The sequence below is a fragment of the Camarhynchus parvulus genome, chromosome 20 (assembly GCF_901933205.1).
Source record: "Camarhynchus parvulus chromosome 20, STF_HiC, whole genome shotgun sequence".
Lineage (NCBI taxonomy): Eukaryota > Metazoa > Chordata > Aves > Passeriformes > Thraupidae > Camarhynchus > Camarhynchus parvulus.
In genome coordinates, this window is record NC_044590.1 from 12,123,473 (window position 1) to 12,149,492 (window position 26,020).

General features: G+C 47.0%; 1 protein-coding gene across 1 annotated transcript in view; it reads left to right on the plus strand.

Moving 5' to 3' along the window:
• The window catches only part of TOX2 (TOX high mobility group box family member 2), a 175,948-nt gene that overhangs the window by 82,358 nt on the left and 67,570 nt on the right, over nucleotides 1-26,020 (plus strand). The window contains exon 3 of the mRNA XM_030963586.1: nucleotides 17,845-18,090. Within this exon, the coding sequence (XP_030819446.1) occupies nucleotides 17,845-18,090 (246 nt within the window). The remainder of the gene's footprint in view (nucleotides 1-17,844; nucleotides 18,091-26,020) is intronic.

Consider the following 26,020-nt stretch of genomic DNA (forward strand, 5'->3'; position numbering starts at 1 on the left):
CATATCTTGCCCGCAGAATGTTTGAACTGACACTAATGGGTATGTAAGAGAAAAGAGTGAGCTCTAAGGAATAAAAAAGTGAGGAAAGGCTAGGATTGGGAATTTTATCAGTATTCCCAGTGGGCTGTAATAAAGATACTTTTCACACAATACAGTGAATGTTTACAGCAGACAGTTTAGTTTCCTTCCAACAATTATGAGAGAAATTGAATCTCAGGAAATGTTAGTTTTCGCTAAAATTAGACATAACAATAAAGATACTCCTGAAAGTTTATTAAGGAGGGGAAAAAAAAAAGAAAGAGAAAAAAAAAAAGCCATCAGTCTCTGGAAGACAATTTAGCAAATTTATTTTAAGAATTCCAGATGACTTCTAAACAAAACCACGCACCTACGTGGTGCTGAGGGCTCAGGCTCCCCATGGGAGCTACTTTTCTCTTGAGAAGCTTTCTTTCCCAGGCTTCATGAATTCCTAGTGCATTTTGGAAGCAAATATGCAAAAGGTGCTTGTTTCCAGGCTGGATCCAGCTGCAGCACAATGCCCATCACTTCTGCAAGCAGATGGAGCAACAGGTCACATTTTTTGGGTGCAAGTCAGGGAACCCACACTGGTATTGAGAGCAAGTTACTGAATGCACTTGAATGCAACTTTAGGAAGGATTTTACCATGCTCAGAGATGCATCCAGAGATCTGAAAACAATTAAAAAATAAAAAGAAAGGATGCACTTTAAAGTGCAGGAAACTCTGGAGTGCTCTGAGCAGCTCATGTGATGGTGTTTAATTTTTGAAACACAGCAAGTGGAACATGCAGTGGAATTCTGCTGTCCTAATTTCCAGACTTGTGCATGGAGGAGTGCTGCAATATCCCTGTTACAGACACCTGCTTTCCTCCCCTTTTGTCCATGCAATCCTTGATTTTTGACTTCTTTCTCACTCTGTTTCAGTCTGGAAAGAGATTCCTGTTACTTGATATCAAGAATAGGGATGAGAGGAGAAGTGAAAGATGATGCAGCTCAGCTTGCAGACAATGTGTCCCATTTTGGCTGTGTTTGCGGTCAGACTGGGCTGATGCTTTTTGGTAACACCAAGTGGGACTCGAGGTGCCCAGTTTGGTGCTAGAATTGGCAATAGAAGCACTTGGCTCTGAGTCATCCCGGGTTTGTGGGAATATCTAGGCCTTGTGTGGGCTTGGATTTGACAGATAGCAGCTGCAGCCCTTGAGTACACTGGGAAAATGTGAATTTTTACCATGGGGTTGATGTTTTGGCTTTGTTATGTGCAGCCCTGGTGTGCTCAGAGCCTCCCCCTCCTCTCCATCAGCATCTCTCCCTCTCATTTTGACTCTTCCACTTCTTCCCAGTTTTGTAGATCAGTTCAGGTTCTACCTGGTGTTTCTAAACCAGTGAAAATCACAGAAACACCTCTGAAGCTGCTCAATGAATGGAGACTTTCAGTTGGTTTGGTCTCTGGGGAGCTGGGGCTGGGTTTCTCTTCTGCCCTCATGCCTTGGGTGTTTGGTTGGGTCGTGTGATGAGGGTTGGGCTGGTGTGGATGTGAGCCCTCTTGCACCTTCTTTTCCTCTGCACAGCCATTCCCTGTGTGCACAAATGTTGTCCATGGCCTCTGGATCTGCCAGTGCCAGCACTGGAGCTGGTCCTTGGTACAGGCTCCTGGCTGTGAGCAGCACATTGATGCCCTGGCGGTCCTCCTAGATGGACAGTTGTCCTTACTTTAGGGAAACATTGCTATTTTGATTATTAATGTGGTGGTTTTCCTTTTTGCCTTCCTCTTGAAAGGATGGTTCCTACTCTCACTGCTCATTTTGTCCAGGTTTAATGCTTTAGAAGGAATTTGATGAGTGTCTGATTGAGGGCATAGATGAGCCTCTCCCAGCCATGTGTGTGTTCCTGCCTTTTTTTAGATACCAGATATAAGCCTGGCTTTATTAAAGAAAAAAAAAAAAGTTGTTAAAATTGTTAAAGATAAAATCTGTTTGTTTCCCAAAACTCACATATTGGAGGCTTTAAGGCTGAGATTTTCACACCTACCCTGGGGATTTGGATACTTGGCCATGCACCACGTTCCAGTTCTCACAGTTCTGTCACGAGTCTCTTGGTGCTTCCTGCTTTCCCTAACAGCCCCAGCACCTTTGTGCTCCTGTGACATGACAGCTTCTGCTTTGGGTAAGGGAGGAAAAAGAACAAAATTCTTGGAGCTGTGGTTGTGAAGGAAGAGTCATAATTGTGGCTCTCAGCAAATGCAGAGGAAGTACAGAGAGATCCTGTGTGATTATCATGGAATGCTTTGGGTGGGAAGAGACATTGAAGTTCACCTTGAAATTCTACTCCCTGCCATGGCAGGGACACCTTCCACTGTCCCAGGCTGCTCCAAGCCCTGTCCAGCCTGGCCTTGGGCACTGCCAGAGATCCAGGGGCAGCCCCAGCTGCTCTCCTCCCCCACAGACCTTGACTTCACATGGATTGGGAGTACTGGGAGTACTGGGAGTACTGGGTTCAGGGGGTATGGGCAGCCAGAGGTTGGGCTTGATGGTCTTGGAGGTCTTTTCCAACCTCAGTGATTGTGTGATTCTGTGTTGTGTTGTGCATATTTAGGATCTGCACAGAGTGAGACATCTCAACCCCGTGGTCAGTCTGTCACAGACCTCCCTTGGCCAACTGTGGTGATGTTCACAGGGGTCCCAGGAAGAGGGGAGAATGAGGATTTGACTCCATGTTTTAGAAGGCTGGTTCATTATTTTATGATATATATTATATTAAAACTATACTAAAATAAAAGAAGAAAGGATTTCATCAGAAGGCTTACAAGCAAAGGCAAAGAATGGAGTGATAATAAAATCTTGTGACTGACCAGACAGTACAAAACAGCTGGACTGTGATTGGCCATTAATTAGAAACAACCACATGAGACCAATCAAAGATGCACCAGTTGCATTTCACAGCAGCAGATAATTATTATTTACATTTTGTTCCTGAGGCCTCTCAGCTTCTCAGGGGAAAAAATCCTAAAGGAAGGATTTTTCATCAAATGTGTCTGTGACAGCCAAACACACCCTGTCACTGCCACTGGAATTGGGTCCATGCTCTGTCTGTCCCACCTCAGGGTTTGCTTTGGCACAGCTGACTCAGGAGTGTTTGGCTTTGGCACATGTCCCACGTGCCAGAGCCAGATTTGGGGGCTGAAGGTCTTTGGGATAACGTGGGAAGCTGATTTATCACCCTGCTGATTTCAGTTCATTTCCTTTCCCCATTCTGGCAACTTCCTGGCAGCCTGTTTGGCAGTGGATGGGTGGGTGAAGAATTTCATGCTGTTCTTGGGGGTAAAGCGTAGAGAAGAGAGGGAAGAAGGTGGCATTTTACAAAGCTTTGGTACATTCTTAATTTCAATAAAATAAATGTTAAAATAAAAAGGTAAGCAGCACCTCAGCTGCTGAGGCGACAGCCACTTAAGAAGCACTGAATAAATACATAAAACATATTTGCTGAAGGCATTTGTTGTTGGAAGTTTAAACATTAAACATGCCTTCTTCGTCTGATACCATAATAAAGCAGGGATGTTCCAAGAGCCATTAGCGGTGCTCTGACTGCAGCTTTACATCTTCACTGGTGTACCAGAGAACCTGCCTTACATCAGCAATGCCTCACTGAGCTTTGTCCCCAGAAAGGAGGGATTTCAGGGTGGGTTTGGGGTTTTTTTTGTGGTGCATTTCCCTTTTCCCATCCATGGATGTGGATGTTTTGGTATTGTTTATCTTGTAAAGTGCTGGGGCAGGTCCAGGGGACGCAGCAGCTTTGCCTTTGTCCCTCTGTCCCCAGGCTCACTAAGTGCTGGCTAGGGGCCTGATGAGACAAATAAACAGGTTTGTGTATTTAGGTTTTTAAATTACAGGCTAAGGAGGAACACAGATACTCAATCCATTAAGAAATAACTAGGTGGGTGATTCAGTACCATTTGTGTAAATGGCACTAACTCTGGTCTGCCTGCGCAATTTATTAATACTTCACGGGATGAAAAAAAAAATTATTTTAATCTCATAATGGATGATGAGCTGTGAAATTGCTTCTGCAGCAGCTGGGCACCCTGGGGGAGGTGCTAGATTGCACCACATTATGCAAGCCATCCCCACATGCCTGCCTTCCTCGTGCTAATCACACCCATCAGATCTGGCTGGTGGCAAGGAGGGGGGCACTGCTTCTGCTGGGCTTTATTACTTTTTGATTTTTTTAATATATACATTACTTTTTGATTTTTTAATATCTACACTTTTCTTGTCAATTTGCTTTGGGGTCCCAAGCCTGGCTTGGGAAGGGTGAGGGCTCAAATCTGAGTGGGTTTGTGATGATGCTTTGTGCTTCAAAGGTGTTTGCAACAGGAAATAACAAGAAATTTAACAAAAGTACTGGGTCTGGCCCTGTTGGAGAAAATTTCATCTGGCTGATACCCACACTGGGAAGGAAAGGGCACCAAGAGCTGTTACTGCTCTTTGCTCTGCTGTTATAGGACTGGGATCATGAGCAGGACCAACATGCCAAAAAAACAGAGCCTGGGCTTAAGGACTTTGGTTCTGTGTGGGCAGAAGGAGCAAAGCAAGGGGTAGTGTGGGACAGTTAGGAAAAAATTTTAATTGTCCCTTTAGCTCCAGCATGGGATCCTCAGCACTGGTGATGAGCTCTTGGTGGTGCCTCTGGTGCCTTGCTCACTTCTGGTGTGCCCTGGGTGGTGAGGGCCATGCAAGGCTTCTTTGGAAAATGCCTCTTTGCTGATGAGAGAAAAAAAACCAAACAGGGTATATTTGAGGGGAAAAAGTCTGAGTTGCAGATGGGTTGTGTTGCCATTGTGGCTTTGCTGAGGGGCCTTGCTGCAGCCCACAACAGCCCAGAGCAGAGGGTGGCTGTGAATGCCACGTGCCACACATGGGACATGTCTTCTGAGATGAAACTCTGGAAAATGTGGTGCAAAATAATAATCCATGTGAAGTGTGGCACAAAGGATTTGTTTAATCCCTTAACTTCACTCCTTCAGTTTTGAGCACAAGGGAAATACTCTAAGACAAAATCTGAAAGGGAACAAGAGTGGTACAGTGTGTATTTTCCTTCCTGCTCTGTGTCCTTCTGGCTCAGCTGAAGCCAGGTTGAATTAATTTCTTAGAGTGCTTTTTGCTAATTCTTCCTTGCCTGTGCCTGTTTTTGGGCTGCCTTATCTCCTGACCTGCTTACAGTGCATTATCCACCATTGTGTAACACACCCTGGGCTCAGCATCATCCACCAAATCCATCCAGCCCAACAATGGATTGCTGTGAGTGCACTGAGCTCATTATGCAAGTTCACTATGCCATGAGACAAAAAAGCCAATTATGTAAAACCTGTTCTCAAATAATTCCCTGAAATGCGTGATGTTCTTGAGTAGAATATGATATTCCTTGTATTCACTTCCAGGAGACATCCTAGGAAAGAAAAAAATGGGTTTATATTTGTCTGGCCTAGTCAGTCTAATTTTAGATCCCACGGGCTGCTGTCTCACTGGATATACAGCACCTTTAATACATTTTAAAACCAGGCAAAAATCATTATAAACAATTTTAAGGAGGCTGATTGTGAGGCAGATGACAGAGGCTGCTCTTTGGCAAGGTGGAGCAGAGCTTGCACATCTCCTGGCTTTGCCTGGAGCACTGCCACGATGGCTCTGAGAGCCTGGGGAAGAACAGCCACAGAAACAGGCAGGGAGAGGAAACAGCAGGGACAGGAAACAGGCAAGGGAAGGAAACAGAAGGGAAAGGAAACAGGCAAGGGAAGGAAACAGGCAGGGGAAGGAAATGGGCAGGAGAAGGAAATGGGCAGGAGAAGGAAATGGGCAGGAGAGGAAACAGCAGGGGAAGGAAACAGGCAGGAGAAGGAAACAGGCAGGGCAAGGAAACGGGCAGGGGAAGGAAACAGCTCCCTCAGCAGCCTGGGGAGGGAAGGATAACACAGGTGAGCTGAGCTGCTGCTCTGGGTCACCCAGGAGCAGCTGTGCATCAAAGGTGCCCCCCAGGCCAGCCCTGCACGTGGAGCACAATAAAAGGTTTGCAGAGCCCTGGGTATTACTGATGTTTGTGTAAACCAACACTGAATTCTTCTGCAAACGCTGTCAGCAGAGGTTATTAGGACAAGCAAGGACATTTAGGACCCTCTGTGGTCAAATGGTTTTATGAAACAGACATTTTTGGAAAATGTGTACAAGAGAGACCTTTCTGAGCTGTCAGGTTTGGTTGAAACCATCCAGGCTTTGGGAAGAGCTGTGGCTCCAGGACTGCATGGGATCCACAGGAGATGGGAGAGGTTCAACTCACGGAAAGTTTAAAGGTATAAATATCCCAGCAGGAATTGAGCCTTAAAATCCCATCTGGACAGGGCTGGAGCAATCTGGGGCACAGGAGGTGTGGCAGGGAGCAGGGCTGGGTGAGCTTTCAGCTCTCTCCCAGCCCAAACCCCTTGGTGATTTCATGATCTGTGTGTCCAGCAGTTGCATGTCTCTGTGCAGGGATGTGGTGCTGTGTCACAGACATATTTTATGAAAAATCCTTTTGCCACGATCTTTTCTCCTGAGAAGCTGAGAAGCTTCAGCTTCTCCATGTTCTGCTGCTTTGGAATGTGATTTGGAGAATTGTTTACCCAGCATGTGAGATTGTTTTTACTTGATGACCAATGACAGCCACCGGTGTCAAGGCTGTGAGCAGCCACAAGATTTTATCATTCCATTCCTTTCTGTTCCTTTCAAGCCATCTGATGAAATCCTTGTTTCTATTCTTTTCGTATCGTTTTAGTATATCATTTTCTTTTAATTTAATATATATCATAAAATAATAAATCAGCCTTCTAAAACATGGAGTCAAGATTCTCATCTCTCCCCTCATCCTGGGACCCCTGTGAACACCACCACAGTGCTGCCATACAGGGGTGGCACCTGGTGGCATCAGGAGGTGGCTCTGGAGGGACAGCTGGCCCTCGTGGAGCTCCTTCTGGGACATGTGGGGCTCTGGCAGGGTCCTGCCCTGCCCTCTCCTACCAGGCAGCTGCTGCCTTGCCATGCAAGCAGGAAAGGCTGAGATGGGTGATCACATTTTTCTTCCTCTTTATTCCTGGCGGTATCTACTTCCAAAACTCATTTTTGTCTGTGTCACCAGGGAATTAGGGGTCTGTCTGTCTCTGTTTCCTCAGGAGGATAAACACAGCACTCCTAATCCTCTCTGCACCCCTGCCTGCTGCACTGCTGCCCCTTCCATCCATATCTGCCTTTATGGAAACTGTAACCTTTGCTTGAACCAGAGATTTTCCTGAACAAGAGCCCTTTGGGATCTGAGTGGGCTTTCCTGGATACATTTTTAATAAACACAATAATTTGACTGCAAACCCATTACCTATCCCCTGTTTGTTCTGTGGGATAGTCATTTCCATGCCTGCAAAAGCCACTAACTCACAGGGCAATCAAAGGAGGAATGACAAGCAGGATAAAATTGGTCTGTGTTGTGATAAACCCGTCCATCTTCACCTCGTGCTCTGGAGCTTTATGGACTGCCTATAAATAATGGCCTCAAAAAGATATTAAATCTTCAGAAAAAAATCAAGCCTAATTGTAACTATATTTTTGTTTTCCATTTTGGTTTATGTACAGTATATGACTTCTGCAGAGACATTTTTATTCCAGGAAAATGACAGGCCAACAAGAAGCCATAATTGCACTGATTTTTAGAAGTGCCTGCATTACTACAGATCTGATGTACTGCAAGACATGAATCAGAAAAATTCTATTAAAAAATCTCTTGAATGGCTGACACAGGAGTATTATCCATGATGATTAATTTGACTTGGTCATTATGAACACAGACAAGTCTGACAAAATTGCATTTCATTCCCCACTGAATTCATAAAATCACTATACACATAATAAGAAGTTATAGTTCCCTGCTATCCACTATTCTTGACAGGATTCCAGTTCTGGATAAGATACTGATTAAAAAAAAAATAAAAATAGAGGGAGAGAGAGAGTTGGGAGCCTTTTTAAAAGCCTACAATAAGGCTGATTTCTTTTGCTCTAAATTGTTCATAGAACTCCATTATTTTTAGCTTTTTTTGGTGAAGTGGTGATGCAGGTCAAGAGCAGCTTGGACAATATCAAAACTGACTGTGAGCTTGTGGTGCCATGGGAGGGGATGCAGCAGAATGGCCAGGCTGAACCTCAGGGATTTTCTGTCCTTCAGATAATTATAAATAACTGGTACCTTATTCTTCATTTCCCACCCACACAACAGACAGGTTGAGGCCAGAGGGTCCTGACAATGTTGTTTCTGGCCTTAAAAATACGTATGTAAAATATACATGTAAAATAACCCCCCAAAATGCAGAATTGGATGCAAGCCTCAAATTTTTTTAAAATTTATTTTGGTGTGAACAGAGATTTTCTGTTCCCTGCGGATATTTTTCCCTTCATAGCCCCTTCCTGCTGAGCACCACACCACAGCCTTCCCTTTGCCACTGTGGCAACTTCCCAAGGACACCCAAGGTTATCAGGACAAGCAAGGATGTTTAGGACCCTCTGTGGACAAATGCTTTTATGAAACAGACATTTTTGGAAAATGTGTACAAGAGAGACCTTTCTGAGCTGTCAGGTTTGGTTGAAACCATCCAGGCTTTGGGAAGAGCTGTGGCTCCAGGACTGCATGGGATCTACAGGAGATGGGAGAGGTTCAACTCATGGAAAGTTGAAAGGTATAAACATGCTGCTGATTCAAAGGTGAAGCCACCCAGAAGAGCTGGGACTGAGCTGGGAATGGATTTGTGCTGCAGTTGTGGTGTAGAGTCTGCATCAGAGCAATGCCCACGGGGTGGGAAGGTGGGGGTTTGATCTTTGGGACAACCAGCACTTCCCTGGGCTTTTTGGAGAGAATAATCTTTGCTATGGGAACAGGCTGGGAGAGATGGGGGTGCTCCCCTGGAGAGGAGAGGGCTCCAGGGAGAGCTCAGAGCCCCTTGCAGGGCCTGAAGGGGCTCCAGGAGAGCTGGAGAGGGACTGGGGACAAGGGATGGAGGGACAGGACACAGGGAATGGCTCCCACTGCCAGAGAGCAGGGATGGATGGGATATTGGGAATTGGGAATTGTTCCCTATGAGGGTGGGCAGGCCCTGGCACAGGTGCCCAGAGCAGCTGGGGCTGCCCCTGGATCCCTGGCAGTGCCCAAGGCCAGGCTGGACAGGGCTGGGAGCAGCCTGGGACAGTGGAAGGTCCCTGCCATGGCAGGGGCTTTGGAAGAAGATGAACTTTAAGGTCCTTTCCAACCCAAAGCATTCAGTGATTCTATGATTTTAAACCCCTCTGCTTTGGATATGCAAAGAGAACACACAGGAGGAAGAGCCCACTCTCCCACATGTTCCCTGCTGCTCTGCTGTGCCCCCAGCCTCTTGCTGAATATTGTGCAGACACTTCCAGGGCACATTTCAGTTCAGGCAAGAACTCATTTTCCCTTTTCAACAGCATTCCCCTAGTAAAAAACCTGAGCATGTGAAAATTAATGTAGCAGGGGCTGGGAACACTTCAAAGACAATTTGTAGATTGTATGTGACTGGCTGTTAATAAATACTTCTTTCCAGTATTTATCCACCTCTCCCCACATAATTCATTGACCCTGGTATTCACACAGATCTCCGGGTGTGAGGATGAGGCAAATCAATTTCCATTCCTAAAACCCAGAGCTGCTGAGGCAGAAAATCAGCCCTGCTTCACTTCTTGGCAAGAATGCCCAGATTTGGGGGATCCCAGGTGTGAACAGGAGCCCTCTGCCATCTCTGCCTGCAGAAGGGGTGATGGAAGGGACCCCACAGCAAGCACCCATCCATTCCCAGAGCATTCCTCTGGAGTTTGCAATGTCCCAAGGGAATTCCACCTTCTGCCACCTCAGCTGACATTTCTGTCCCTGTGACTTCAGTGCCATGAGATAAGCACAAAACCCCTCTGGTTTCTGTGCTGGAGAAATGTATCAAAATCCCCTTCTTGCAAATAGGATTGTGCCTGTGCAAGTAGTGGGTGCAGTGGGAGAGGAGACCAAAGGCTTTTGGGGAAATACAGGCAGCTGGTCCTCAGGAAGCTTGGATTTTACCTCTTTCCTTGTGTTTGGACTTTTTTCTGTGCCTCAAGGTGTTCTCTCAGCCTGGTGATCCTTGCAGTTGCTGTGACCAGTGGCACATTAGAGATGTGTGTGGGGAATAGGGAACGTGTCTGTATGGCAAATCCATCCGTGTGCTTCTCTGTCTCCTGACTGACACATCATCCAGCTTTGGATAAATCAAGATACCCCAAAAACCACCTGGCTGCTTGTCTGCAGCTCCTTCCCTGTGTGGTGCTGGTGGCAGAGTGCTGTCCCTGGGACTGGGGTCCTGCTGGGACTGGGTTGGGGGGATTGCCATCACCACTCATGGGATGGGCTGGGCACCCCATAACCTCTGTGTGCTCCTTGTGCCCACCAGGAGCCCAGGCTGCAGCATCTCTCAGCCTCACAAATATCAATGTTTCCCTCACTTTGCAGACTTGCCAGGCTGGTTTGGGTCTCTTTAGAGCCATCTCATCTCTAAAAGTGTCAGGAGTGTCACTGAGCTTTTGCATTAGCTTCAGGAAAAGCCCAGTTAGATGAGGGATGGCACAGAGTGCGTGGTGGTTTGTGTCACCTGGATAGATTGCAGCAGCCTCCCTATTTCCTTGTACCTTCCCAAGAACAAATGTTCTCTCTCAGGCTCACATTTACTGTTGAATGCTTTTTGACAGGGCAAATATTTACCTGCAATAATACTACAAATCTTTATCCCTCTCACTGTGAGGAACATTTCTCTGAATCAATGCTTGGCTGCAACTCCTGGATCCTCAGGGATAATCACCCAGAACATGACTCAGTGAAGAATTGGGCTCACTGGACATTTGCCAAGCTGCCAAGGAGGAGAAAGGTGTCCCAGGTCCTTGGCCAAGCCATGTCCTGTGTGATTAACACCAACATGCAGTGCAGAGATGGTGCTGCCTGGCTTTGGGTGGTTTGTAAAGGAGGACAGGAGGGGAAAGGCAGGAGGAAGCTGAAGGCATCATTTATACACAGGCTTGGCACTTGTCCCTCCCTCCTGAGTCACCTGCATGAGGATCTGCAGTGTCCTTAGAACATGGCTCTGCCATGGCTTTGGCTGGGTCCCTCAGAGCTGTGTGACATTCAGACACCTGGATGTCCTTTGGTTGGGTCACAGCTGGTCCCAGCTGTGTGACATTCAGACACCTGGATGTCCTTGGCTGGGTCACAGCTGATCCCTGAGAGCTGTGTGACATTCAGACACCTGGATGTCCCTTGGCTGGGTCACAGCTGGTCCCTCAGAGCTGTGTGACATTCAAACATCTGGATGTCCTTTGGTTGGGTCACAGCTGGTCCCTGAGAGCTGTGTGACATTCAGACACCTGGATGTCCCTTGGCTGGGTCACAGCTGGTCCCTCAGAGCTGTGTGACATTCAAACATCTGGATGTCCCTTGGCCCATCGTCCCCTTTGCTGCAGTGCTGGGGCTGCTCCCCCAGGCTCTGTTTTGGGATGGCTGGTGGGAGCTTGCTGGGGTTTGGCTGCATTTACAGTCCAGGAGGAGGAGCAGCACAGGAGCAAAAGGTGGAACAGCAGCAGTTTCAAGGGTGGCCTTGGGTCCATGGCAGGGGGTGAGCAGGGTCACTATGCCCTTCAGGCCACAGCCCCCAGATGTGCTCTGTGTGTGCACAGCACAGGAGCCACCTGCCATGGACAGACACATCCCCAGAGGTGCCTCCCACCTGAGAGCCCTCTCCTGCAGGTCCTGGACACCTGGGATGCTTCCTGTCCATCTCTGCCTCCCTCTCCTGAACACAGCAAGTCTGGGAGATCTTGGCAGGTTGTCCCTGTGGTGGGGAGCAGCATTGGCAGGAGACCACACTGCGGTGTATCCAAGAGCTGCAGGTGCTCCTGGCAGCTCAGCAGTGGGGCCTGGCTGTGCAGGCCAGCCCCTGCTCTTGCAAGGGCTTCAGGAATTCTGCCTTTCCTCTCAAATCATTCCCAATACCATGCCCTGTGCTGTGAGCTGGGAGGGAGCAGCCAGTTCTGACTCCTCTTGGCGCTGGACATGGCCTGGGTGTCACCTTGCCAGGAACCAGAGCTTCTCTCCCCATTACAGCCCCCCCACATCACCTCCCCTCCAGTTCTCTGTCTTCTGACTTTCAGTCTGCTGTTGGATGGAGATGGTGCAGGGACCCCTGCTCAGGCATGGATTTAAGATGGAAAAAATGTTTTAAAATACAATTTTGCTACTCTATGAGGTTGGTTGTACCTGGTGTGATGCCATCCTGTGCAAGCATGGGGCAGAAGCAGGTTTATGAGGTGCTGAGGTCCTGGCACAGGGTGCCCAGAGCAGCTGTGGCTGGAAGTGTCCAAGGCCAGGTTGGATGTGGCTTGGAGCCATCTGGCATGGCAGAAATTGTCCCTGCCCATGGCAGGAGGTTTGGAATGAGATGATCCTTCAGGTCTCTTCCCAGACTATTTTATGATTCTGTGATAACCCTGGGGCCCAGCTCAGGGCAGATGGATCCTGTACAACCCCTACAGCTGGTGCACAGGGATGCCTGTGGGGCTGAGGGCAAGGAGGGCACTCAGAGGAGGGGCACTGTCCCCTCTGTGATGGACCTGGCTCCATCCTGTGTCTCCACCCCACTGCAGGGCTTCCCTGTGGGGCTGAGGGCAAAGGGGGCACTCAGAGGAGGGGCACTGTCCCCTTTGTGATGGACCTGGCTCCATCCTGTGTCTCCACCCCACTTCAGGCCTCCCTGCTCCAAGCAGCCCCTGGCAGCACCAGCTCCAAGAGGGTTTGCAAGAAGAGCCTTGTTGTTTCAGCTGATTGCAGTGTTTTAATTTGAAGAGGAATAATGTGTAATCACAACAACTGTCATCTGTTTGACAGTGGAAAATCCTGGATGCCTTTTTTGTGCACAGTAAATGGGCAGCCATTCAGCAGCACGAGCTGCTCCACGCTCAGAGCCCTGGTGGGATGAATGGCTTCAGACCAGCCCGCTAATCTAATTTGTAATGTATCCTTAGAACCCATAATTGGCTGTTTAATTTAATTCAAATTAACATAAGAATAGGAAATATAATCTGCCACAGAGCCCACATGGTGGTGGAGAGGAGCTGGGTGTTGCTGCAGAGGGGTTGAGGGCACGGATCTGTGCACGGAGGTGTCACTGTGGACACACCAACAAGCACTGTGTGTGACAATAAATCACCCCTTTCCCAGCCTTCTGAGTGTCTGTGTGCCTCATCTCCCTTCCTTATCTCTCTGACCGTCTATTTCAAGCAGGCTGGAGTGAGGGCAGCCTGCTCTGAGTAGCACAGGGTGTGAAAGCTGGCAGGCGCCGACGCTGATTATGTTGATTGGATATTGTCTAATCTGATTTTGATTGTGTACAGCTTTGATTGTAATTTTGATACGTCTGCAAAATGCTGTAGCTGTTGGGAAAGCTTTGTGATTTAAACAGGTCTTTTTTTTTTTTTTCTTTTTTTTTTTTTTCCCCTGGGTTGAATAGAACAGAGGCAGAAACGTGCCTGGGGGTGAGCAGGGTGCTGGAGCTTTGGCACCCTGTACAAAACCACCTCAAAGCCCTTGGGTGAGCTGCTCTGCAGCAACACAGGGGACTCGTAGTTTTGAAGAGAGCTTTAGGAAACTTTGAGTGGGTTTTACATAATTTAGTTAAGTACAGCAAAGCCACTTGCTTATATACCTGATACCAAAATAAACCAGCTGGAGGAACAAGTTTGCTGGGCGCTGATTTATTTAAATCCCTTTCTGTAAAGCATGGAGAGAAATCCTCTTAAATAACTGGGAAAGAATCAGTGTACCTCGAGGAGCGTAGCCCAAATGGAAACCCAGCTACAAGACATATTAAATGGGATCTCTCTGTCTGCCTTGAGTACATCCCCTCAGCCCACTGCTTCCCTGGATCATAACAATGACAGAAGCTGCCTGGAAAAAGAGCTGGGCTTGAATTTCCCCTGAACAGTAACAGTGGGTACAGAGCTGTCATGGTTCGGACTCTCTCTTGTGTTTCTGTCATGCTCCTGTTTCCCTACAGCCAGTGGGAATCTCAGGTAAACATCAAGGTTTGGGCCAGATATGCAGAACCTGCTCTTGAATCACAGAATCATCAAATGGGTTGGGTTGGAAGGGACCTCGAGGCTCATCTCATTCCAGTTCCCTGCCATGGGCACTATCCCAAGTGGATCCAAGCCTGGCCTTGGGCACTGCCAGGGATCCCGGGGCAGCCACAGCTGCTCTGGGCACCCTGTGCCAGGGCCTGCCCACCCTTACAGGGAAGGATTTCTTCCCAATAGCTAACCCTGCCCTCTTTCAGTGGGAAGCCACTGCCCTTCTTCTCACTTCTCCAGCTATTGGAGCCCCTTTAAGCACTGGAAGGGGCTCTGAGCTCTCCCTGGGCTGAAAAACCCCAGTTCTCCCAGCCTGGCTCCAGAGCAGAGGGGCTCCAGCCCTTGGAGCATCTCCCTGGCCTCCTGGAGCTCCAACAGTTCCATGTCCTTCTCCCATGGGAGCCCCAGAGCTGCAGGCAGCCCCACAGGGCTGTGCTGAGAGGGGAGCAGAGAGGCAGGGTCCCCTCACTGCCCACGTGTGGGGTGAGCCTGGTACATGGGGGGCTCTGGATGCCAGGGCACAGGGCTGGCTCCTGTCCAGCCTTTCCCCCACCAGAATCTCCAAGTTCTTCTCTCACAGGGCTGTTCTCAGTGTTTTCCTCTCCTGGTCTCTACTGCCTGGGTTGCCCCAGCACAGGAGCAGCTCCTTGACCTTGGGCTTGTTGAACCTCATTAAGTTCCTGTGGCCACACTTGTCCAGCTTGTCCAGGGCCCCCTGGATGTCATCCTGTCCTTCTGCTCCTTTTGTTCCATTCTGCAGCAGGAGCTGAGAGGTGTGGGCTCAGCTTAGCAGAGGATGAGCCTCTTCCAGGCCCAGCTGTGGGGTGAGACAGGAGTGCCCCCTGCTCTGGCACCCCATGGTTCTCCCTGGCAGTGCCCTTTCACCAATCCACAGATCCCTCCTTGCTCCCTGCTGCCTCTCCCACTGACTGCTGTGCTCCAGTTAAATACAGGCTTTATTTTATTTTATTATTTTATATTTTATTTTATTTTATTATTTTATTTTATTTTATTTTATTTTATTTTATTTTATTTTATTTTATTTTATTTTATTTTTATTTTATTTTATTTTATTTTATTTTATTTATTATTTTATTTTCTTTTATTTATTATTTTATTTTTATTTTATTTTATTTTATTTTTATTTTATTTTATTAAGGACTTTCTCCCCCACAGTGTGCAGTGATGAGGAGCACGAATCTGGGGGTGAGCTCTGGGACAATGGATTATTAAAGCCTACAGTGCTTAACTGGTATTTTTTAACATCTGGGGTTTTGCTCTTAAATCAAGTATTAAGTCCAAATCCAACCATGAAACTAGGTGATCTGGGAAATTTAGCTTTAGCATGTGTGTAATGCTGGAGCTAATCAGAATTTCATATGCTATAATAATAGGTGAAACAGTAGATGTTTAGAATAAGCCTCCTCTGCCAGAGACGCGTTATATTCTGTGTTGGTAATTAATAATTTTGGATAGATCCACACGTTATGAAGAAAAAATGGTTTTGTCTGAAGTGAAAATGATTGCACAGGTGCGATAACAGATTTTTATAGAAATGGGAAAGCGTAGAAGTAAACAAGGCATGAGAAAACATGGGGAGCAGACAGAGTTCCAACATCTCTGCATGTTCGTGTCACCTCGAGGGAGTGTCAGTAGGGAGGTGAGGCAATGTTTTTCCATTGAAATTTAGGAGGGGGTATAAGGAAGGACAAATCTCCATGTGTAGTGGAGTCACACAGGCTTTCTTTAAAGGGTTTTTAAAGAGTGATGGCTGTGTTTCTAAATTCCCCTCCCTGGTTGTAGCTCCTATGCTGGAGTTTTTGAGGATTCTGGGGGAGTTAGGATGAGAGAGAATGGGTTTAACCTGACAGAGGGCAGGGTTAGATTAGCTATTAGGGGAAAATGCTTTACTGTGAGGGTGGGCAGGCCCAGAGCAGCTGGGGCTGCCCCTGGATCCCTGGCAGTGCCCAAGGCCAGGTTGGACAAGGCTTGGAACACCCTGGGACAGTGGAAGGTGTCCCTGTCCCAGGGATGGGACTGGATGGGCTCTAAGATCCCTTGTAATCCAAACTGTTCCATAATTCTGTGAATTTTGATTCCAAGTAATTGTTATTTCTACAGCTCTAATTCTCAGAAAAGCTCTTTAAAATACCAGCAGTAGGTTGAGAGCTGAGCTGGGTGCCCAGAGGGAGACTTTGGCCTAGGAGGGCAGCAGCTGATGAGGGGCAGCCCTGCCCTTCCATGGCTGTGACTCAGAGATGAGCAGGGCTGCAGTGAGGGAGCAGGGAGCAAGGGATGCCTCCAGGGGCTCCATGGTGTGTTCCTGACGGATGGAGCAGTGCTGCCACACACACACCCTGGCTCCTACCTCGTTACAACCTGGTGTGCACGACTGGAGGTGCCTTTGTTGTCACAACAAACCCATTTCCACTGGAATCTGTATTTCTTTGAGAAATAGTCATTTTTCTTTGCCAAAGCAGCGAGGCAGTCATGATTTGAGGAATAAGGACTTTACAATTAAAAATTGTAAAGCAGGTATGTTTTATTCCAGCTGGGACAGATGTGGGATATTTCCACCAAAGACATGGGGGTATTTCCACCAAAGACATGGGGGTATTTCCACCAAGGACATTTGGGATATTTCCATCAAAGAAATAGGGATATTTCCACCAAAGACATGGGGGATATTTCCACCAAAGACATGGGGGTATTTCCACCAAGGACATGGGGGATATTTCCACCAAAGACATGGGGGATATTTCCACAAAAGATATGGAGATATTTCCACCAAAGACATGGAGGGCATTTCCACCAAAGACATGGGGGATATTTCCACCAAAGACATGGGGGATATTTCCACCAAGGACATAGGGGTATTTCCACCAAGGACATTTGGGATATTTCCATGAAAGAAATAGGTATATTTCCACCAAAGACATGGGGGTATTTCCACCAAAGACATGGAGGGTATTTCCACCAAAGACATGGGGATATTTCCACCAAAGACATGGAGGCATTTCCACGAAAGACGTGTACCTGGTGAGACAAATTTCAGGTTTAAATACACATTGATCACCCCAGCCCACACCTCCCTGCCCACCCATTCCCTGCCTAGAGTCTTGGGTGGTGCCACACCTCCTGGTGCTCATGGGTGGGTGTCTTTGATGAAGTAACATCATCTTCCTCGATGTTCTCTGCTTGACGCTTTTGTCTGGGCAGGCATAGTGGAGGTTTGGCTTTCTTTCAGGTCAGTTTGTCCTGGCCAAAATCAGGAGCTCCTTAAGCAAAAGGTTCTGCTTTATGGGTTTCAACAATACCTAAGTCTTGCTTTACTGAATTTTTTTATCTTTATGGCCTTTACCTAGCAACTAAGTTCTTATGTGTTCTTTTACAAGCTGTCTCTACCTAGAAAGTTATATTCATGTTACAAACTGTCTTCTGTACTTTTGCAAATCTGTTAAATAAGCAAATTTGTTAAATGAATTTATTAAACATATTTCTGTTATTTCCATATATTTCTGTTTTCCTCCACCTGTCTAAGTACATTACAAAATTTTGAATTTTCATACATATCAGTGACATGTTGCAAACTGTCTCTTTGGTGTTTCAGACATACAACAGTCAGAATGAGAACAACGAGGACTACGAGATCCCTCCCATAACACCTCCCAACCTCCCCGACCCGTCCCTCCTGCACCTGGTGGACCATGAAACTGGATACCACTCTCTGTGCCACAGCCTCCCTCCCAACAGCCTGATCCCAGCCTATCCCTACCAGAACATGGACCTGCCGGCCATCATGGTGTCCAACATGTTGAGCCAGGATGGGCACCTCCTCTCCAGCCAGCTGCCCACGGTCAGTGCCTCTCCTTTCATCCAAAGCACTCTGTGTTTCCAGCAGTGAGCTGAGCTCATCACCAACAGTGATGAGCTACATTATATTTGCCATCACCAGGGGTGTTTGCCATCACCAGGGGTGGGAGGAGCTGGGGTGTCAGTGTGGTCACCCTGCTCATGGTGGCAGTTTCATGCTTCCTTTGGTGTCCTCCTGAGCCTCGTTAACCACTCAGGATCAGGGCAAAGAGTTTTTCCCTCCCCTTTGTGGAACATCCTCCTGTAGTCTTTTTTCCCCCGGTTTGGAAATGAAGCTCGAGATAATTTCAGTAAGGAGGTAATATTTTGGGGGTTAGGCTCTTTCTCCAGCAGCACTGACACAACCAGAGCACACAGCCTCAAGCTGCACCAAGGGAAATACAGGGTGGATATTAGGAAAAAGTTTTTACAGAAAGGGTGATAAAGTTCTGGAATGGCTGCCCAGGGAGGTGGTGGAGTCCCCATCCCTGGGTGTGTTTAACAAAGCCTGGATGTGGCACTGGGTGCCAGGGGTTGAGTTGAGGGGTTGGGGCTGGGCTGGACTCAATGGTCTTGAAGATTTCTGCCTACCTGGTCATTCTGGGAATTCTGGGAATTCTGTGACTATAAAAGTGGATTTTTATTTGAAGGATTTCAGGGACAGTTATGGAAAGCTGTCCACAAAAGCCCACCCTCACAGGGCTGAATACATTTTTATAGGTTTTAGGAAATTAGCATAATTGACAAAAAGCAGCAATTAGCAGCACAAGTGGTGAGGCAATTCCCCTCCAGTCCAGCCCCTTCTCTGGAGTCCCCCCTTGGCACTGGCTGTGCTCTGTCCATGGAATGGATCTCCAAGAGTTGTTCTCAGCCTTGGTTCTCAGGAAGAACCAAGACAGCACTGGGGTCCTGTACCCCTTGGGGCTTGATGCTCTGGAATTTGTTTTGGTTTTCTGCCTGGGGAAAGGTCTTGGAAAATTACTGGGAAAACTAGTCACTAATACAATGGGCTACAGAGCTATGAATATATGTGTTGTGGTGTTGTGAGGGGTCCCCAGGACGAGGTGAGAGATGAGAATCTGACTCCAGCTTCTCAGAAGGCTGATTTCTATTCTATTCTATTCTATTCTATTCTATTCTATTCTATTCTATTCTATTCTATTCTATTCTATTCTATTCTATTCTATTCTAAAACGATACTAAAGAATAGAAGAAAGGATACATCAGAAGACTTAACAAAAATGAATAATAAAAACCCATGACAGACCAGAGTCCTGACAGCTGGACTGGGATTGGTCATTAAGCTAAAAGAATTCACATGCTGGATAAACAATTCTCCAAATCACATTCCAAAGCAGCAAAACATGGAGAAGCTGAAGCTTCTCATCTTGCCAGGAGAAGAAATCCTGGTGAAGGGATTTTCCAGAAAATATCATGGTGACATATATGTGTGAAGAATACAGAAAACATATAAAAGAAAAAAAGGCAAAACCAAGAGGACATCACTCCCTGCAAACCAAGCAAAGTGCATGTGCCCTCATGGCAAGGTGGCCAGCCAAGCCCCAATGTCCTTTCTCTTCCTCCCTGTCACCCCTGTGCCATGGCAGGGTGGCAGCAGCAGGAGGAGCAGGGATGAAGGGAAAGCTCTCCTATGATTCCAGGGGGAACAGGATCCCTCCCTGCTCTCACAAACTCCAACTGCCTCACGCCTGGGAAGGGGATACCTTGCAAAGTTTCAAATGACTCGTGCAGGGATAAACAAGGCAGGGATAATGAAGCAAAGTGAAGCTCAGGGAAGAAACTCCAGGGCTAATTAGAGCTTACAGTGCTTCTGCATCAGCAGCACTGAGGAGAGGTTGGGGCTTGATTTTGACAGCGATATTGAATTGATACTGCTGCTGTTTAATGCCATTTTCCTCTCCAGCAGCTTCAGCCCCGTGGTTGGGTTTTGACATTGTTTCTCTCTAAGATCATTGATTCTGAATGCCATTGATATCAAACAGAGTTAATTTTACTTAGAGAGCGTGGCTGGGAGCCTGGCCCTGCCTAGCTGGGGAAGGCTTGGTGTTGATTGCTTCAATAGATAAGGGTCTGAAAGGTAGTGATATTTAAATATTTAAATGGGATATTATCTCTTAGTCTAGGAAAATCCCAAGGCTTTCTGAAGTCCTGATGAGTCTCTGAGTTTCATTGTTAGTGTGTTTAAGAGAAATATCATGTTCTGCCCATCAATATTGAACAGAGGCATATTTCTATGGAATTAAATATTACTGAGGGCTCTGTGTTACCTTTTAGGTTCTTAGGTGATTAAAACATTCATTTCTGAGACAGAAAGAGTCAATTTCAAATGAAACATTTTTCCCTGGTTTAATTTAAAGCACAGCCCCTTTGCCTGACCCCTATTTTCATAACACGATAATTTTATCCCGTGTTGATTGTCTCATTTTTGAGAGGTGATATTGCACTTATAAATCACTTTCTAAAATACCTAAAGAAAAAAAGAAGAGGGGGATTTATTAAGCAGCTTCTCTGTGTCTGAAATAATTTATTTTGGAGCAGTCCTTGGGAAATGTTCTCTTTCTTACTTTATGGTACTGTTTTACAAATGCAGCTCAGTGATGATAAATCAGGGCTGAGCCACAGAAGATAAGGGGACTTAGTGGGCTGTAAATGTAGAATAGAGAGATTAAGATTTGTTTGCCCCTTACCACAAAAATAAAAAAAAGTCCAGTGAACCCTGAATTTCCCAGCTGAGAGTGAACTGAAACTGTTCAGTTTTGGAAACCCTCAGAGCTGTGATAGATCTTCAGAGGTCCCAGCAGCAAAGGGGTCAGGGAGGGAGCTGTGTTGCAGTTTTAGGTCAGAATTAAATCCTGCCTTATGCTCCCATCACAGCCTTTTTTCCACTGAAGAGTGACACCTTCTGTCCCTTTTGGTGGGGACAGAAGTCCCCTTTGTTTCCCCCAGTCTCCCTTTGCTGCAGCATCAGCCCACAATGGCAGTGCTGATCCCAGGGCACACCTGCAGCACTTGGGGGTGCTGAGGGAGCAGCACCTGCACATCAGGGCACAGAAGAACCCTGGAGAGAAAGCACAATTTAAACTCATCTGGTTAAATACCCAACAGCACCTTCCAGTGCCTACAGGGGCTCCAGGAGAGCTGGAGAGGGAATGGGGACAAGGCATGGAGGGACAGGACACAGGGAATGGCTCCCACTGCCAGAGGGCAGGGATGGATGGGATATTGGGAATTGGGAATTGTTCCCTGTGAGGGTGCTGAGGCCCTGGCACAGGTGCCCAGAGCAGCTGGGGCTGCCCCTGGATCCCTGGCAGTGCCCAAGGCCAGGCTGGACAGGGCTGGGAGCAGCCTGGGACAGTGGAAGGTGTCCCTGCCATGGCAGGGGATGGATGGAGATGATCTTTAAGGTCCCTTCCAACCCAAACCATTGTGGGACTTATTTGCCAACACTTCCAGAAAGAGAGGGATGATTTTACCCAGGCAGTGATGGGAGGCCAGTCTGGAGTGAGCCTTGCCTGCTCAGAGCTCAGATGAGGAGGCTCAGTGTGCAGAGGTTTTGGGTTTGTTCCAGGACCAGCATTGCTGATGCAAATGCTGGAGCTGGAGCCTCTCCCCTCCCTGCTGCTCTCTGCTGTAGCTCACACAGGTTTTTGCACACACAGCTATTTCCTGCCTTGGTTGCCATGTCTGTATGTTTGAATACAATGAGAAACAACAAGCAATTCATAGTCAAATGTTTAGACATTGGCCAGACTTCTGCTCTAAAAATGTAACTTGAGCCTTAGGATTTTTTTAAGTCAAAAAGAAAAAAAGTGAACAAATCTCAAACTGCTGATAAGACATGAGCCAGGACTCACTGAGTGCCATAGGATTGGTATTTTTTCCTGAGAGCTCAGAAGTGAATAAAGAAAACCCAGCTGCAGGTTGCTGTGCCTGGTGTGTGTCTCTTGTCCTGGGATGTCCTACATTACCCTCAGAGTGCGCTAAACCTCCCAGTGCCTCTCAAGGATTACCCTACTGCTCCACTGTGCAGGTGACCAACCCCAAGGGACTTTAATCAGCACAGAAATTCCCATGGCAGGACAGGAGCTGGGAGTGAAGGAGGATTTGCTGTGTGCCAGCCCCTGCTCTGGCTCCAGCTGACCCAAGGGCTGTCAGATGGAGACCCTGGAACCCCCAAACCCAGCATCCCTTCTGTTTGCTCTGGGCTGTCAGATGGAGACCCTGGAACCCCCAAACCCAGCATCCCTTCTGTTTGCTCTGGGCTGTCAGATGGAGACCCTGGAACCCCCAAACCCAGCATCCCTTCTGTTTGCTCATCCCTGCAGCAGCACCACCCAGAGCACCTCCATCCCCCTGTTACCATGATATATTTTGAAAAATCCCTTTGCCAGGATTTCTTCTCCTGGGAAGCTGAGAAGCCTCAACTTCTCCATGCTTTGGAGATTGTTTATCTAGCATGTGAATTGTTTTTATTCAATGACCAATCATGGTCCAGCTGTGTCAAGGCTCTGAGGAGTGACGAGTTTTTATTATTCATTCTTGTTAAGCCTTCTGATGTATCCTTTCTCTTTCCTTAGTATAGTTTTAGTATATAATTTCTTTTAATCTAATATAATATCATAATACAATAAATCAACCTTCTGAGAACTTGGAGTCAGATTCTCATCTCTTCCCTGGTCCTGGGGACCCTCACAAACACCACACACCCCCAGTTGGATCTGCTGTGGACCAGCTCCACATTTCCATGCCATGGCTCTTCACTGCTCTTCCGGTCACTTCATTTCCTCCCTTTTCCCCCCACCCATGAGTTTTTAGAAGTTAAAGGAGTTTTCAAACCCTGAATGGGGTGCAGGGAGCTGCAGAGCAGGGAAGCAGGGATGGATGGACAAGAATGGGCAAAGAGTTGACATAGGATGTGATGAGTGAAGAACTGCTGGAAGGGGTGGGGGAGGGCTGGGGAGGAGGCAGAGCTGCCTCATTTGGGGAAGGTTTGTTGTTTTGGGGTTTTTTTTGTGTTGGTGACAAGAAACAAACAGAAAATTCTTACTGCAGTGGAGTTTTCTTTCCTAGTGATCTCTCTTTTCCTGTGGGAAAAAAGGAAGGGAAGAGAAGGGAAAGAGGAGGAATGGCAGGAGGGAGGGAAGATAGGAGAGGTGTGACTGTCACTGAGAAATGGGAGTAATTAGGGAAAAGTAATCAAAGAAGAAAAAAAAACATGTTTTCCTTGGGAAGAGAATAACTTTGCTCACTGTGAACATCCCAGCAGCAGCTGAGCCTCCCAGGGATCCACAGGGAGTCCTGCTGGGCTGGGATCACTCTGGGCTGGGATTTGGGGCTGTGGGGAAAGCAGGGGAGGGGGCAGAGATGTGCTGTGGATCAGTGGGGAGGTGGGTGAGCGCTGGGTTAAGGAGCTGCTGGGAATAAATGAGATTTCAGAGTGGATTTGGCAGAACATTTTTGACAGAAACAAAGGGCGATCAAGGTCAGAGCCCAGGAATGTCCAACGCAGCACAAAAATATTTCCATAAATATTGGATAGCAGCCAGGAGGGCTGGGGGTGCCTCTGCTTATCAGGTAGGACAGTGCTGGGGTGAGGGGGGAGCCAAGAGCCCCTGACTGGGGGGACAGCACTGCCCAGAGCCCTCCAGCACTGCTCCAGGACCCCAAAACTGTGCTCCCCCAAGCTTGGCCGCAGGATGCATCAAGAAGCAGCCATCCTGCTTCCTCCTGCTCGTGGCCAGGGGCAGTGTGGGCACAGCCATGCATTTCTGCAGGGGCCCAGCATCCTTTTGGGCATGAGGCTAGCATCCTTTAGGGCATCCTTTTGGGCATGGGGCTAGCATCCTTTAGGGTATGTGGCTGATCCTCTTGGGCATCCTTTTGGGCATGTGCCCAGCATCCTTTTAAGCTTGTGGCTAGCAACCTTTTGGGCATGGGGCTGCATCCTTTAGGGCATTCTTTTGGGCATGTGGCTACATTATTTTGGGTATGTGGCAAGCATCCTTTAGAGCATGTGGCTAGCATTTTTTTGGGTATGTAGCTAGCATCCTTTAGGGCATGTGGCTAGCATCCTTTTGCTTATGTGGCTAGCATCCTTTTGGGCATATGCCCAGCATCCTTTTGGGCATCCTTTTTGGCATGTGGCTGCTCCTGTGAGCCAACATGAGCTTTGTAGGTGTAAGAGAGTTGGTTGGAGAGACTGACACCTCTCCCTGTGTCTGCCTCTTCCCATTGCTTCTCACAATGAGAGATTTTTGTGGCTCCTCTAAAGGCACTAACATTTCCTTCAGCACACTGGTGTGCCTCTTTATGCTCACAGCAAGCTGGTGCAAGGGCAGAAAGGCTTCAACCACAGCCTGAAAGGTTTCGTTTCAGTTTGTTGAGTGGAACGGAATTATTTGCAAAATACTGAAAATCCTCCGAGGCAAAAAGGAACATCCGTGGTGTAAAATGTCACATTTCCAGCGAGCTGGGGAACCTGTTTAGGTAGAGGTGAGGAGTAAAATGGTAAATGGGGGTGAATTGTCAAGAAAAGTGAGTGCCACCCTGAAATTCCAGAAGGTTTCGGTTGACTTTGAACAGCTGCTTCCCAACACAACAGGGCTTTGGTGTGGAACAGAGAGGAGAGCAGTAAAATAAACCAGCAGGCACCCAGCTGCCTGTGTCCCACATGAGAAATGGAGAGGAAAAGGAGCCCTTTCCCAGGGCTGGGATGGGCATTCCTGGGATGCTGTAGGCTCCAAGGACAAGCTTGGTGCTCACCAGCCTAGAGTGAGGTTGTCCTGTGTCACCATGATATTTTCTGAAAAATCCTCTTCACCCAGGATTTTCTCCTGGGAAGCTGAGAAGCCTCAGAGAGGAATGAAAACAATAATTATCTGATTGCTGCTCCTGTGTTTGCTGCTTTGGAATGTGGCTTGGACATGGTTTACCAGCAGGTGAATGTTTGATTGGTTCCATGTGAATTGTTTTAATTTAATGACCAATCATGGTCCAGCTGTGTCGAGGCTCTGAGGGGTCACGGGTTTTTCTTTCTCATTCTTGTGAAGCCTTCTGATGTATCCTTTCTCTTTCTTTAGTATAATATAATATAATATAATATAATATAATATAATATAATATAATATAATATAATATAATATAATATAATATAATATAATATAATATAATATAATATAATATAATATAATATAATATAATATAATATAATATAATATAATATAATATAATATAATATAATATATCATAAAATAATAAATCAGCCTTCTGAGAACATGGAGTCAAATTCTCATCTCTTACCTTACCTTAGGAACCCTCACAAACACCACAGTCCTGCAGGAAGATTGCAAGGCCAGAACACAGATTGCTCCAAATCCCATCCAAACTGGCCTTGGACACTTCAGGGATGGGGCAGTCACAGCTGCTCTGGGCAACCTTTGGCAGATTTTACCACTCTCATTGTAAAAAATTCCTTATGTCAATTAAATATTGTCACCAAAACCAAGTAAGCTGTGCCAGCCTTTCCTCCAGGCTGCTGGAAATCCACGATCCCAGCAGGCAGAGTAGTTTACATGCTGTGGGCAAATCCTTCCAATGCATCAATATTTCAATAATTTTGAGTCACTGACTGCTAAAATAAGTTATTTAAAATAATCCATACCCCAGTGCAGTGTAGAGGCAGCATTGCCCTTCAAAGCAAGCTCCTGCTCTTCAGAAGAGCCTTTATAAATAAACAAACCAACAAGAGCATTGCTCGGGTCACCAGCAGCAAAAACTTCCCTGTGTTCCCCCTGTTTCAGTCCTGGATAAGTTTTCACTGGCAATTTTGTGTTGTGAGCTTTAAGGTTTTGACTAATTTGGCTTTCTGTTTATTAATGGTTCAGTATTTAAAAACTAAACTCCCAAACATGAGG